Here is a 15,502-nt window from a genome sequence, read left to right as displayed (position 1 = left end):
CGGATAACCACGCCACCAATATCTGTGAGCAATGTTCTCACGCTGATGAGTCCTCTGATGACGAAACAAGCAAGATGGTTTCGCTCTTTAAATCCTTCCTTAAAAAATCCAAGGCAAAGAAGAAAGGTACCAAGAGGAGACCGCGTTCCCCATCCTCGTCCGAGAGATCTCCTCATTTTCTGATTCTCCCGTTATGGAGGATAATTTTTTATTTGATAAGGCTGACACAAATCAGCTGATTAAAGAGGTCAAGAATATTATGGAAACCAATAAAGAAAAATGCAGCAAACATAATGAAGAGGATCTTTTTTATTTTCCTAAAAAGAAGGCGTCAGTGTTCCCTGGGCACCCAGTCCTGGATGCAGTAATGTCTAAAGAGTGGGAACATCCGGTAGGAAGAATAAACCTAGGTTCCAGATTCAGAAGTGTATACAAGACGGATCCAGTGGAATCATCCTCCTGGGGTACCCCGGCTAAAGTGGACCCGGCTGTAGCTAGATTGGCTAAAAGATCATTTTTTCCTTCTGACGATTCATCCTTGTTGAAGGATCCTATGGAAAAAAAGGCCGATGGTCTCCTCAAAAGACAACATACATATCTTGCTTCTCTTAATAAAGCAGCAATGGCGACCGTTCCTGTTGCTCGAGCACTTAGAGTGTGGCTCAGTCATCTGGGCAGGAATATTGAAGATGGAGTATCAAGAGAAGAGCTTCTCAAGCAATTACCTACACTCAAGTCAGCAGCAGAATTTCTCTGTGATTTCCCGGTTGACACAATATGATTATGTGCCAAGAACATGGCGTTAGCCAACTCGATCCGTAGATCTCTCTGGCTGAAGATTTGGTCTGGCAACTCCTCTTCGAAAAACAACCTGTGTGCCCTCCCCTTTGAACCTGGGAAGCTGTTTGGCTCACAGTTAGATAAACTGCTGGAGGCTAATAAGGAAGATAAGGCCTTGAACTTTCTGCAACCCAGACGCAGGGACAAGACCAGGTTTTTTCGTCCCTATAGGGGACAAGATTCAAAGATCAAGCTTCAGAGGACGGTCTGAACGAGGAAGATCTGATCGAAGAGCCTGGACCTCCTCAGAAAAGTCCAAGAGAAAGGGAGAGGACACCAGACCCCCAAAATCTGAGTTCTGACGCCAGAAGACAGAAAGTAGGAGGTCAGTTGTCTCTCTTCTACGAGAACTGGTGTCACATCACTTCAGACATCTGGGTCCTAGAGATTATAAGAAGAGGTTATCGATTAGAACTCGATCATATACCAAGAAACAGATTTGTACTCAGCAAAGGAGAGAATCCACACGTCTTTCTACTACTAAACGAGTTCCTAGGCAAAGGAGTTCTGGAAAAAGTTCCAAAGTCTCAGAAAAATTCGGGGGTATACTCCAGGATCTTCTGTATTCCAAAAAGAGATGGCAAAAGTCGGTTGATTATAGACCTCCGCTACCTGAACCATTATATGAAGAAAATTCACTTCAAAATAGAGACAATAAGATCCATCACTGCCGTTCTCAGGGGGAAGGTGTTTATGGCGTCTCTAGACCTAAAGGACGCATACCTCCATGTCCCAATAAGTCAAGAGTCGAGAAAATTCTTCAGAGTGGCCATCAAGAGGAATGGGGTGACACTCCACTACCAGTTCAAGGCCCTGCCATTTGGTCTATGCTCAGCCCCAAGAGTCTTTACGAAGATAGCTGTTGTAATTGCAGTAACACTGCGCCTCCAAGGGATTCAAATATTCCCCTACCTGGACGACTGGCTAATTGCAGCAGAATCGGAAGTCCTACTACATTTGCATCTAAAGAAGACTATAGAACTCCTACAATCGGTGGGATTCCTAGTGAACTGGGAGAAGTTGGATATCGTCCCAGCTACCTCCAAGACCTTCTTGGGATTCACAATAGACACAAGGGCTATGAAGCTCTATCTCCCCCCTGGGAAAGTAGGGACCCTGAAGAAGGAAATAAAAATATTGATGTCGCTTCATTCCCCATCAATCCGCAGAGTGATGACACTCGGCCATCTCACGTCAGTCTCAGATGCTGTTCCCTGGGCGAATATTCACAGCCGAGAGCTGCAACAAGATATGCTACGTGCCTGGCGTCGGAACAAATTCAAATTGGACGCAAGAATGAAGATGAGACCCTCTACTATTTAGAGCCTCAGATGGTGGCTACGCACAAGCCATTTGACTATAGGAAAGAATTTCCGGTTTCTTACCCCAGTGATAATCACCACAGATGCTTCCGGTCGAGGATGGGGGGCTCACCTCCAGGACAAATGGGTGCAGGGTCTCTGGTCTTCCAAGGAAAGGAAACAATCCTCCAACTACAAAGAGATGAAAGCAGTCCTGCTAGCCCTTCACCGGTTCAAAACCTATGTATCAGGGAAGCCTGTGTTGATCCGGTCAGACAACCTACCGACTGTATTTTATTTGAACAAGCAAGGTGGAACAAGAAGCTCTCGTCTTCTGAGGCTATGCAAAAAGATATTCAAGTGGGCAGAATTACATCTGCTGGAATTAAAAGCAATGCATATCAGAGCTTGCTACAATACTCGAGCGGACTATCTGAGCAGGAAGACGATCAATCAAGCCGACTGGGAGCTCAACCCAATCATCTTTCAACAGATCATAGCCAGATGGGGAACACCAACCTGGGATCTGATGGCGTCAGCAAAAAACAAGAAGCTGGACAGATTCTGTTCTCTAAACAGTCACGACAACCCCACTGTAATAGACGCATTCTCTATGAATTGGAGACACCTGTCGGTCTACATCTTCCCTCCAGTTCCCCTTATCCCGAGAGTCCTGAGGAAATTAGTAGAGGAAAAACCTCAAGCCATATTAATAGCTCCTTTTTGGCCGAGGAGGTCGTGGTTCCCTCTCCTGTTTCAGCTGTCCAAAGGCCACTTCTGGAAACTTCCTCCACGTCCGGATCTTCTGATTCAGAATGTATTGCATCACCAGAGTCTGGGCCGTCTACACCTTACTGCTTAGAGGCTGAAAGAAATAGATTAGAAGAAAAAGGCCTATCTTAATCAGTTGTTAATACACTGCTTTCTTCAAGGAAAGACTCTACGAATAGAAAATATGCTAAAGTTTGGAGAAGGTTTATATCCTGGATGTCGGAGACTGGCCATGAAAATATTAATGTTTCCTCCATCCTTCAGTTTCTTCAAGATGGATTCCAGAAAGGGCTAAAGCCCAATACCCTAAGGTCACATATGACCGCTATTATTTCCATGACTGAAAATAAATACCTCCATCATCCGTTGATCGTGAGATTTTTTAAAGCGGTCAGAAGACTTAATCCTACGCATAGGGATCCGTTTCCGGTCTGGGATCTTTCCTTGGTTCTGAAAAGACTGACCCTTTCTCCATTTGAACCATTGGAAGAGGCTGACCTCAAGTGGCTCTCTTACAAAGCACTCTTTCTTACAGCCATCACTTCTGCAAAGAAACTGGGGGAACTCCAAGCCTTATCGTCCAAGTTTCCATACTTGCGTTTCCTTCCGGATGGAATTCTGCTCCGCACCATGCCATTCTTCATGCCCAAGGTCCCATCTTCAGTAAACAAAAACAGGGAAGCATTCCTTCCTGTATTCTGTCCGGAGCCTCTTGATGAACAACAGAGTCTCTGCCATACCTTGGATGTGAAGAGAGCATTAGAAATCTATCTCCAAAGAACAGGAGAATTCAGAAGCAGTGAAAACCTGTTTATTCTTTTCTCTGGCCCAAGGAAAGGACTCTCTCCTTCCAAAGATACCCTTGCAAGATGGATAAAGTCCACGATTCTGGAAGCTTATTCTCTTGAGGCCATACCTCCTCCTTTCCCCATCAGAGCGCACTCCACCAGAGCCACAGCCACTTCCTGGGCAGAGATGGCGCAGGTTCCGATAGAAGAGATTTGGAATGCGGCATCTTGGTCTTCATCTCTCACCTTCGTGAAACACCACCGTCTGGACATTAACGCTAGGAGCTCAGCCTTTGGCACTGGAGTATTGTCGGCAGCTCTTTCTGAAACTCCCCTCCTTTGAGATCTATAAAAATCCCATTCTGTGCTGCCGGAGGACGAAACGGGAAAGGGAAAATTCTTACCGGGATTTTACTTTCCTTGAGTCCGGAGGCAGCACAAGTATACCCTCCCTAATAAATCCTTTTTTTTGGGCATCCACTATTTGTCGGAGTCTATTCTTTTAAACACAAGGAGGCATTGTGGGAGTAGGCATTTTATAGGAGAGTTCATTCATTGATTAATTGTTAACTAATATATTCTAGGTGGGCGGCCCTGGAAAAAGATGACGACGAAGTTAACCCCCATTCTGTGCTGCCTCCGGACTCAAGGAAAGTAAAATCCCGGTAAGAATTTTCCCTATACCTGCTTCCACAAAATACTGATTAGGGGATTGATATACCTGCTTCCACCAAATATTGATTTAGGCCTGCGATATACCTGCTTCCACAAAATACTGATTAGGGGATTGATATACCTGCTTCCACCAAATATTGATTGAGGCCTGCAATATACCTGCTTCCACAAAATACTGATTAAGGGGATTGATATACCTGTTTCTAGCACATATTGATTGAGGCCTGCGAGATACCTGCTTCCACAAAATACTGATTAAGGGGTTTGATATCCCTGCTTCCACAAAATATTGATTGAGGCCTGCAATATAACTGCTTTCACAAAATACTGATTAAGGACTTTGATATACCTGTTTCCACAAAATATTGATTGAGGCCTGCGATATACCTGCTTCTACAAAATACTGATTAAGGAGTTTGATATACCTGTTTCCACCAAATATTGATTGAGGCCTGCGATATACCTGCTTCCACAAAATACTGATTAAGGGGTTTGATATAACTTTTTCCACAAAATATTGATTGAGGCCTGCGATATAACTGCTTTCACAAAATACTGATTAAGGACTTTGATATACCTGTTTCCACCAAATATTGATTGAGGCCTGCGATATACCTGCTTCCACAAAATACTGATTAGGGGATTGATATACCTGCTTCCACCAAATATTGATTGAGGCCTGCGATATACCTGCTTCCATAAAATACAGATTAAGGGGTTTGATATACCTGCTTCCACAAAATGCAAATTAAGGGGATTGATATAACTGCTTCCACCAAATATTGATTATAGCCTGCGAGATACCTGCTTCCACCAAATACTGATTGAGGGCTGCGATTATACCTGCTTCCACAAAATACTGATTAAGAGGTGTGATTGATATACCAGCTTCCACCAAATATTGATTGAGGCCTGCGAGATACCTGCTTCCACAAAATACTGATTGAGGGCTGAGATATACCTGATTCCACAAAATACTGATTAAGAGGTGTGATTGATATACCTGTTTCCACCAGATATTGATTGAGGCCTGCGAGATACCTGCTTCCACAAAATACTGATTAAGGGGTTTGATATCCCTGCTTCCTCCAAATACTGATTGAGGGCTGCGATATACCTGCTTCCAGAAAATACTGATTAAGGGGTTCGATATACCTGTTTCCACCAAATTTTGATTGAGGCCTGCGATATACTTGCTTCCACAAAATACTGATTAAGGGGTTCGATATACCTGTTTCCACTAAATATTGATTGAGGCCTGCGATATACCTGCTTCTACAAAATACTGATTAAGGGGTTTGATATACCTGCTTCCACCAAATATTGAGACTGAGGCCTCTTCTTCTCATCCTATTACAGGCTATAGCTACTAGAGAGGGGTCGTTGATCCAGGGAGTTATTCTGATTGCCTGATTGGAGTCGGGAAGGAATTTTTTATTCCCCTAAAGTGGGAAAATTGGCTTCTACCTCACAGTTGTTGTTTTTTTGCCTTCCTCTGGATCAACTTCCAGGTTAACAGGCGGAACTGGATGGACAAATGTCTTTTTTTGGCCTTATGTACTATGTTACTATGTTATTCCATCCTCTGTCTCTTCCTCGGCTGACTCCTCCTTTTCCACTGCTAACTCTTCCGCTGTGCCCCCCAAGCTCCCCAGAACCTATTCGGCGTGCCAGGTGAGACGTTGCCATGCTGTGCTGCGGCTGTTGTGCCTGGAAGTCAAGAGCCACACTGGTCCTGCACTGCTTTCAGCTCTGCGGTCACAGGCGATCAGTGGCTAACCCTGCTCAATTTGACAGTTGGTGATGTGGTGTGCAACAACGGTGCCAATCTGCTGAGCGCGCTGAAACAGGGCAAAATGACACACATGGCACACGTCCTGAACTTAGTCGTTCAGCGATTTGTTGCCAAATACCCCGGAGTATTTGGCAATGAATCGCTGCACAACTAAGTTCAGGACATGTGCCACGTGTGTCATTTTGCCCTGTTTCCGCACGGAAAGCCAGGAAGATCTTTGGCCATTTTAAAAGATCTTACACGGCCATGGCTCGCCTTGCTGACGTTCAGCGGCGACACCACCTGCCCGTCAGACGTTTGATTTGTGACAGCCCGACGCACTGGAACTCCAACTTGTATATGCTTGATAGGCTGCTCCAGCAGCAACGCGTCGTTAACGACTACCTCTACGAACTCTGCAGCAGGACAGCTTCTGGGGAGCTTGGTTTCTTTTCATCTTTTCACTGCTCCAGTGGCTGCTCATGCACGATGCATGCAGACTTCTGCGGCCATTTGATGAGATCACCAAACTGGTCAGTCTCAGCCAGGCCGCCATCAGTGACATCGTACCTTACGCCTTCTTTCTGGAGCGTGCCTTGCATCGTGTCATTGATCAAACCGTCGAGGAGCAGAAGCTGGAAGATGAGGAAGTCGCAATGCTGAATGAATTTCCGGGGGGTGGGGGCTACTCCATCAGCAGGAGTCTGAAGAGGAGTCATAGGAGGATGGTGGTTGGGGGTGAGGAGGAGGAGGCTCAAGAAGATCAGGCTTTGAGGTGGATCTTAAACTTTTCGGGGATCCCTGGTGTTGTCCGTGGCTGGGGGGGAGGAGACCAAGGACGACATTCTCCTGGGCTATGAGCAGGAGCCAGGGCGCTCCACCGCTTCCAATTTAGTGCAAATGGGGGCCTTCATGCTCCAGTGTTTGAAGAGGGACCCCTGTATAAAAATCATAAAGTGCAAGGACCAGTGCTGGGTGGCAACGTACTTAGACCCCCGGTACAAACACAAAATGGTGGACATGTTACCAGCATCACAGAGGGCTGGCAGAATGCAGCATTTCCAGGCCTTGCTGCGAGAAATGCTGCATTCTGCTGTTGCGGGCGCTGGCAGAGGAATTTCCACCCACAGCGAAACAGGTGCGGGTACCAATCCTACCGCACCTGCAAGAACAGGGCGGTTTGAAGATATGTTGGTCACTTTGGATATGAGATCATTCTTTCAGCCAACTTATCAACAGCCGCCCTCAAGATCCAGCCTCAGACCGACAGGTGTCCGACTACATCGGGTTAACGGCCGATATGGACGTTCTGAGAAGCGAGGAACCCCTGGACTACTAGGTGTGCAGGCTTGAACTGTGTGGCGCGAGCTGGCACAATTTGCCATGGAACTCTTGGCTTGCCCCTCGTTGAGTGTCCTGTCTGAAAGGACGTTCAGCGCAGCAGGGGGGATCGTGACCGATAAGCACACTCACTTAGTTCGCGACAGTGTGGACTACCTCACATTTCTAAAAATGAATGAGGGAGGGAAGGGATGCAAATGAGCTCTTAACAAGCTCTGCCTGTAATGCCACCAGATGCAAGGCAGCTATCCTATAGGTCAATGTTGCATCCCTTCCCTCCCAGAATTCCAGAGAAGCATATATGGCCTATAAGTCTCCTCACACTGATTAAGGTGCTCTCTAAAAAGTTCCCCCCTAAAAATGAATGGCATGGATCTCTGAGGAATTCAACACCCGTGATGACCACGTGTAATAGAATTTCCTCATGCCAGCCCACATATATCTGCCACCACACAGAACAAGGAATGGTCCTTGTCTTATGTATATACAGCAGCATAAAAGGCCTTTTCTACCAGGTTAATGCCTAATTTTGGGGGCCTGTACACTAGTGGCCTACCGTAACATTTTTATCCAGTGACCGCCTAATGTACCCCCAGCCAGATAATCACAAGTTCTTTTCTGTCAGGTGAATGCCTTATTTTTGGGGTCTCTACTCCAGTGGCCTGCAGTAAAAATTTTATCCAGTGACCGCCTAATGTACCTCCAGCCACATCATCACAAGTTCTTTTCTGTCAGGTGAATGCCTACTTTTTGGGGCCTGTACTTCCGTGGCCTAAAATACAATTTTTCAAGGTTCCAGCAGGGCACATTTTTGAGGGTTTCCCTTTAAGACGCATAAAAATGGCCTCTGATTAAAATACATATTCTTTGTGGGAATTTTTGCCAATGATCCCCCTCTGGTATGTCACTGTCCATGTTGTGGGACTATTTGTGCACTTCTAGTAAGTATTTGGTGGCTGCAAATATGAACTGAAGGTTTTTCAGGTTCGCCTGCCATTAAAGTCAATGGGGCCCGCCGCAAACACGCAGTTCACAAACATTTGATCTCAAACGTGTGTTTGCGAACCGTCCCGGCCGACGTTCGTCCATCACTACCACCAATGTTAAATGTTATGAGACTGTTTTAATGTGAAGAAACAAGAGATGTATTTATTATGTGGCATGTAATCTCATGTAAATGTGAAGCACTTTAATATGTCTTCAGCCATTTTTAGATGCCAGCGTGCTACTGCAGTAATGTGTGTACCAAGCAACAGCCTAGACCAAGCAACAAAGCCATCTTCCTCAGTTCCCAAAGAGGGAGACTCCAGGGCCAAGTTGTCAATGCCTACCGAGATAAGTGCAACGCCACCAGTAGGGACTTTGGGACCTCTAAGGACTGCCAAGCTGTTGCCACTAATAGAGACTTTGGAACCACTTTCAAGCCTGTTAACTCTAAAGACACTAGTAAAGAGATGGTTTGTAACCAATAAGCCAGTTGCCTCTTGAAAGACTCATGCAACTGCCACATGAGTTCAATACATTTACTGTTATCAGTTACAACGGTGACAGCCTGTTTCCTTCTGCCATCTTTGAGTGGGGAACCCAAGCATCCTACTCACTGGCCAAAAAGATCCTGCTGCTACTTTCAGTACACCTAGTGTTACTCCATATTTCCCAATTACAGTTCATACTGGTAAGGTGTGGAGAAGCCCCCGGGATACTATTGGGATTGTTCCAGTTTTATTATATGTTTATTCTATAATGATAATGTGGTTTTTTTTGTGAACTATGTTGGGATGTTTCTTTCGGCCATTAATTCAGGGGAAGACTGGTAATAAATTCTACATGGAAAATCCTGGTGGGCCCTCCTCAGTTCTTTCCAGTTAGTAATAATGTAAGAGACCTTCCAGGGCAGCTTGCCAGGTCCATAAATATATGACGCTACAAGCATTAACACTGGTAGTGTCAGGTCCTTATGAACCCAGCCTACTATTGCATGTTTGGCCCCAGCTACCAGTAATATAACTCTGCCTAACAGTTTGCTGACTCTACCTACTCGTGTTGGCCTCATGTTCCTCCAATTTGGACCCACCTACAACATGGTCCTATATGTTATATATAGGTTTCATTTATGTTCTATTAGGTGTAGTGGTTGTATTGTATATATTTATACATATGGCTTTATAGTAAGTATGACAGTTCTTGGCCATGCCCTTTCCAGTATGCTGCTGGGATAAAAATTGATGCCTTAGAAGCCATGGTTGGGTGGAAAATTACAGTGTCAGTGGCCTTCCGTAGGGTGAGAGCAGATGGGCGTTGGAACAATGTGCTCCTTATCTGAGGATGGCTAAATTATAGAAGGGTTTTTTATTTTTGCCTTAGGAGGAGATGGGCCTGTTTCGTTAGGAGTACACCCCATGTGATGAGCCAGGATCTGAAAAAAGCTGTAGCCTGGGAGGATACCGTGAGCTTCCATGTCACAATACTCCTCAGAAAGAATAGCTCCTGAGGACATTTATGCAGACAACAGGGGCATGGCTGCAAAATCTTGGGCCCAATACCAAACTTCTAAATGAGTCCCAGACCAAACCACAAAATTAATTCAGAACCTAAAATTAAAAGAGTTCTCTGGCTGTCTTGAAAATCTTGCTGTGTGCTGACCTGTGGAGGGAATATAGTCTGCTCAGTACTTACCCTTCCATTGTGCTGCCAACTTCACCATCTCAGTCGTGCCCAGGTGACCTTTTCTGCTCAGGTGTGGACCTGTATGTGGTCCTGTTCAGCTGCATATACAGGAACTCATCTGGTCAGGATTGCAGTAAATGTAATGCAAATCACAGCAAAACCGACAAATGCCTGGGGGGGATGGAAGTTGCTGGTTGCACATAAGGGGTGCTTTCTTTATATATGGGAGGTCACCTTCTTGCTCCAGGGGCCCACGGGCTCCACAGTGGACCAGTCTGAGCATGTGTGAACGCTCAGCCTAGTCTACTAGCACATTACTGTGTATCCCAAAAAGCACCTGTGTAACCCTCCCCCCACACACAAGCTGGGGAGTACGGCCAGCAAAGTACCAAAAGGAAGGCCATGCGGCCACCAGGACTGCAGGCTGAAATATAGGTTTTAGAGAAGGGATATGGATTGGTTGGGGGTTCTGGGAAGTCCAAGTGGGGTATGAACAGAGCAATAAAAGTGGGGGAGGGTCTGTAAATGGGGAATAGGGACTGGACAAAGTACATATGGACTGGTTTAGATGGGGGGCTGTAGAGCAAGAATCAGAATACAATGCAGGTTAAGAGCAGTCCTGGCAAACATTGGAAACAAACCATTTGTTCCCAATAATTGACTATTGTTGAGCGGAGGGAAGTGCCAGCATCTATTTATATAGGATAATGTGCTGTCAACAAGCGGGTGATTGAGGCACATTCACATGGATCAATTATCAGGAATGAGCATTTGTACTAACATCCATCCCAATTAATTGCCCTGATGTAAAGAGGCCTTTGGTCTTACTTGAGGGCTGAGGACATTAGTTTTCCACAACCCTATGATTATAGTTCTGATGTCGGATCTGTAAGGGGGGTGGTAACACTTCACACAGAGTGGCGGTGGTTTATGGGCACAAGGCAGAGTAACTTGTCAGTTGGGAGACACAAAATGTGGGTCAAGTCCCCATTTGGATCAGCCTTGGTAGTCCCAAAGGTTGGTCTGAGTGATCAACAGCTGCTTGGGCAGCCAGCTGGGTGCATATGGGCATAGCTGACCCTAAAAGTGGACAGCCGGGCAAATAGGTTTGGCTGTGGAATAGAGGTGATGCTGGAACAGATGTGGCAGTAAAGTCTCACGGGTTGGACTCTCCAACTGTATAGTGTTTCTGTTAAAGTGTGGATAATGCCGGGCATCTTTCCATATTGTTTTTTGTTTTGTATATTTATTAGGATTGGTGTCTTGATGACATTATGGCCACCATTATTTCGGAGGAGGTCAGTTTTAAAAATGACATCATCCAACAGTTGCATGCTGAAGTGGTAGACATTGTGGTCTTCTGCAGGGTTCTTTCTTATTGTACATTATATCATTAATGTTTGCTCCATCCGGCATTTTGCCTCCAGGGTCGGTCTCTGAGGAGTAAGAAAGACCAATGCTTGTCCTTGTCCTCGCCTCCAGGTGCAGCCTTTCAGCCAAGCAGGTGCCTGGAGCTGTATGCTATTTACCTTCCTGTTGATGAAGTGCACAATAGAGAGGGAGATGAGAGTAAAGTGAATTCCCCTCCCCCACATCCTGCCCCTTCTCTGTGTAGTGCTCCCGAGGGCACCTGACCTTATAATGAGGTCATTCTTGATCCTGACCCAACTACTTATATTCCACTTGTTATGACCTTGCTCTCTGCTCAGATCACGTAAGCATAGAAAAGGGAAAATGAAAAATAAGGATTCAACGTATTATGGCCCCTGCATTACAGAGAACAGTTATCTGTGAATTCATTGGACAACTTTTTTTTTCTTGGTTATCTCCTGCAGGGCAATTTTTCTGCAAAATGTTTCACAAAAATGTTGGTATCTTTAGTCTGATCAAGATACTCAAGGCTTATGGATGAACAACATTTTGTTGGAAGGAATTCTCATTGAGTGCTTGGACAAGTTGGACAATGTCAGACTGTGCAGGGACACAACCCCAACTAGTAACATCCAGCTGGCAATTCATTCATAAACTTCTAGTAGGAATAACAGAGGAATGGCACAACATAGAGTCAGGAGAATAGATGTTCCAGAATGCTCATTTACCAACACGGACATGTCAGGAGTGGAGACAGGTTCCATATAGTCGAGTACAGCGCTCAGCTATCTCTGGAGCTCCCATAGAAATGAATGGAGCAGCAGCACGCGTTTCTGACCAGCAGCTATGTCCACTTCAGGGGGGCTACACGGGGTACATGGACCCTGCTATCATGATCGATGGGGGTCCCAGAAGTAGGATCCCCATTGATATAATAGTTATATATCCTTCTTTAAACCTTTAAAGGGAGCTGAGCTGCAATATCAAATACAACCCATGGACAGGTGTGGTGTATTAGAAGAAGGCAAGTATATTTTTCTGATCAATGATAGATCTAACTGGGTCCTGCAAAAGTCCAGTTCTGATCTAATTACTAGGCTTTTTTGTGTGCTTTCATTGTGAAGCAATGCTTAGCCACGGCCTCGGGCTTCGTTGCTCAGCAGAGCATTCATTGCCATGGTCTGAATGTAAACACAGCCTGTAACATGCTAATAAAAGGTAATATTTAAGCAATGTATATTACTATTGTACAAAGGTCACCGCACTCAAAAGTACAGCCCTATTATTGGATAGGAAAAACAGCCAGTGAGTGAGAAGAACCTTTGGGCTGTTGTTAAGCACCAGAATTAAACCTACAACAAGTTACTGATGAAAGAGGAGCACGTCAAGATCTCTTCTATGCATAATGTCCATTGTTTTTTCGGCAAGTCTAAGATGTCAGCTGCCTGTTCTCCTTCTTATTTTCCAAGGAGCCTTCATTGCAATCTTCATCTTGTTTTTCAGTTTCGAAGAGCCTTTCAGCTATTTAAATACCTCCAATGTGACAGCAACAGCAGGAGTAGATGACCTGGACATTTTCCCTCTCTTTAAGGATGTCCACATCATGTTGTTTGCAGGGCTTGGTCTCATGCTGTCCTTTCTAAGACTTTATGGCTTTGGTGGGATCGCCATTAACTTTTTGATTGCCAATTTCTCTATTCAGTGGGCCATGGTTGTTCAAGGCTTCTTCTACCATTTTAAACATGGGATGATCCACCTAAGATTGAATAACATTCTTGAGGCAGAGTTTGCAGCCGTCACGGCTCTCATTTCAGCTGGGGCTGTGTTGGGACGGACCAGTCCTGTTCAGTTGATTCTCCTCTCGGCCTTGGAGATCCCGCTCTTTGTGATCAACGACTGGCTGGTCAATAAGTATTTCCATATTCTTGATATAGGAGGCACAGTGGCCATCCATATCTTCTCGTGTTATTTTGGATTGGGAATATCTCAAATCTTATACCAACCATCACTACAAAGAGGACACAAGAAAGAGACCACAACCTCAAACAGTGATTTATTGTCCCTTCTGGGGACTATCTTTCTCTGGATCTTTTGGCCAAGCTTTAATTCCGTCCTAGCAAAAACTAGAGAAGCTCAACACCGGGCCATTGTGAATACATTTCTGGCATTAAGTTCAGGGACAATGACTACATTTGCCATGTCCAGTCTGGTGGACAAACGGGGCCGGATAAGCTTAGCACATCTTCAAAATGCCTCCTTGGCTGGAGGAGTGGCTGTTGGGATTTCAGCAGACATAATTAGCCCAGGAGGGGCATTTAGTATTGGGTGCTTAGCTTCCATGGCCTGCACCCTTGGCTTTCAATACCTAAGTCCTTTCTTGGCCAAGAAGATCAAGTTGCAAGACCAATGTGGAATCCATAACCTGCATGGTCTGCCAGGCATCATTGGCACTATTGGAAGCATTGTGGTCATATTGCTTGGACCGTTTGATACTTATGGCTCAAGTCTACATGAAACTCTCTACAGTAATGGTCTGGACGAACAGCCTATTTTGGGGGTTCTGGGAAATAGAGAGACCTGGACGACAAAGGGCCAGGCTCTGCAGCAGGCTGCAGCCCTTGGAGTGACTATTGGAGTATCACTATTTGGTGGCTATATCACCGGATTATTGATGAGATTGCCTTGTTTTTTTCATCCGTTTAAGGAAAACTATTTTGATGACCAGTTGTATTTCCAAGTTTCTGAAGACATAGAAAACAAATGGATTTCAAATGAGAAACTCCAGGAGCACTTGCTAGTCCCACTAAAACAAATATAAAAGCCTCTTCACATCTACCACCTTCCTGCTTGACCACGAAATCATTTGGCACCCAATTAGAGTTAATAACATATTATTGTTTATTTGATATAATTATTAGACTATCCTGGACCTGAAGTTTCTGGTCCAGGAAGCTTAGATTTAGGATTTTCATTTAGTGGACTCCTTGTCTGCAGCACTGGTATAGAAGGAATACTGCACTTACCTCTTCCTCTGCAGAAATTATCTGGTAATGATATAGTATTTCCTCTATGTTAATGCAGCAAGATCCCAGCATATATATAGCTGCATCAATCTCAGCTCCTGGGCTTTTGCTGGTTTGACTTGACAGGTAAGGTTAATTATGTGATGTCATAGTTGTATTTAAAGGGAACCTGTCACATTGAACATGGTGTCTGAGCTGCAGGCAGCAGGTTATAGAGCAGGAGAAGCTGAGCAGATTGATATATAGTTTTGTGGGAAATAATTCAGCAAAACTTGTCATTTATTCATTTCAATTCTTACTCATTCTGTGCTTTGAAGTCCAGGAGGCGGTCCTATCAGTGATTGACAGCTATCTCTGCATACACAGTCATAGAGGTCAGATTGTCAATCACTGATAGGACCGCCTCCTTGACTTTAAAGCCCAGAATGAGCAGGAAATTAAATTACAAGTTTTACAGAATCTTTTCCCACAAAACTATATATCAATCTGCTCATCTCTATATCATGCTGACTGTAGCTTACATTGCATTTTCATGGTGACAGGTCCCTTTTAAGATGGAGACTTTTAAGAGATAGGTAAGCATGGCATACGTGAACTCATACTTGTCACTATAAGATCAATCATGAAGAGTCAGACATTTGCCTCCCTGATTATAAATGCACTTTCTAGCATCTTTGTAACGTGTCTTCATTACCTATTTCGCATCTTTTAGATTTTACAACTTGTAGAAAAATCGGCTGCAGCTTGGAGACAATCAGTAAGTCGCCATTGACTGTATATATTGGCAGCACTTGGTATGCTTGATGATGGTGTCCATGCGGCAGCAGATTCATTTTCTACATTGCATACAGATTCTGGAGTTCATACTTTCTGGCTAAGGACTCATGCACATGGCCGTACCTTCTTTTGCGGTGCGCAAATTGCAGATCCGCAAAACACGGATACCGACCA

At 44.8% G+C, this 15,502-nt stretch overlaps 2 protein-coding genes across 2 annotated transcripts in view; both read left to right on the top strand.

Annotated features, from left to right (window-relative positions):
* The window catches only part of SAMD10 (sterile alpha motif domain containing 10), a 223,044-nt gene that overhangs the window by 29,787 nt on the left and 177,755 nt on the right, over nt 1-15,502 (top strand). The gene's annotated exons all lie outside the window — the stretch shown is intronic.
* LOC122940184 (ammonium transporter Rh type A-like) lies at nt 12,893-14,850 on the top strand. Its single transcript, XM_044296616.1, has one exon. The coding sequence runs from the start codon at nt 12,934-12,936 to the stop codon at nt 14,344-14,346; it is 1,413 nt and encodes a 470-aa protein (XP_044152551.1). The 5' UTR covers nt 12,893-12,933; the 3' UTR covers nt 14,347-14,850.

The sequence above is a fragment of the Bufo gargarizans genome, chromosome 6 (assembly GCF_014858855.1).
Source record: "Bufo gargarizans isolate SCDJY-AF-19 chromosome 6, ASM1485885v1, whole genome shotgun sequence".
Lineage (NCBI taxonomy): Eukaryota > Metazoa > Chordata > Amphibia > Anura > Bufonidae > Bufo > Bufo gargarizans.
Note: the sequence above shows the minus strand (reverse complement) of the source record. Positions and strands in the feature narration are given on the sequence as shown.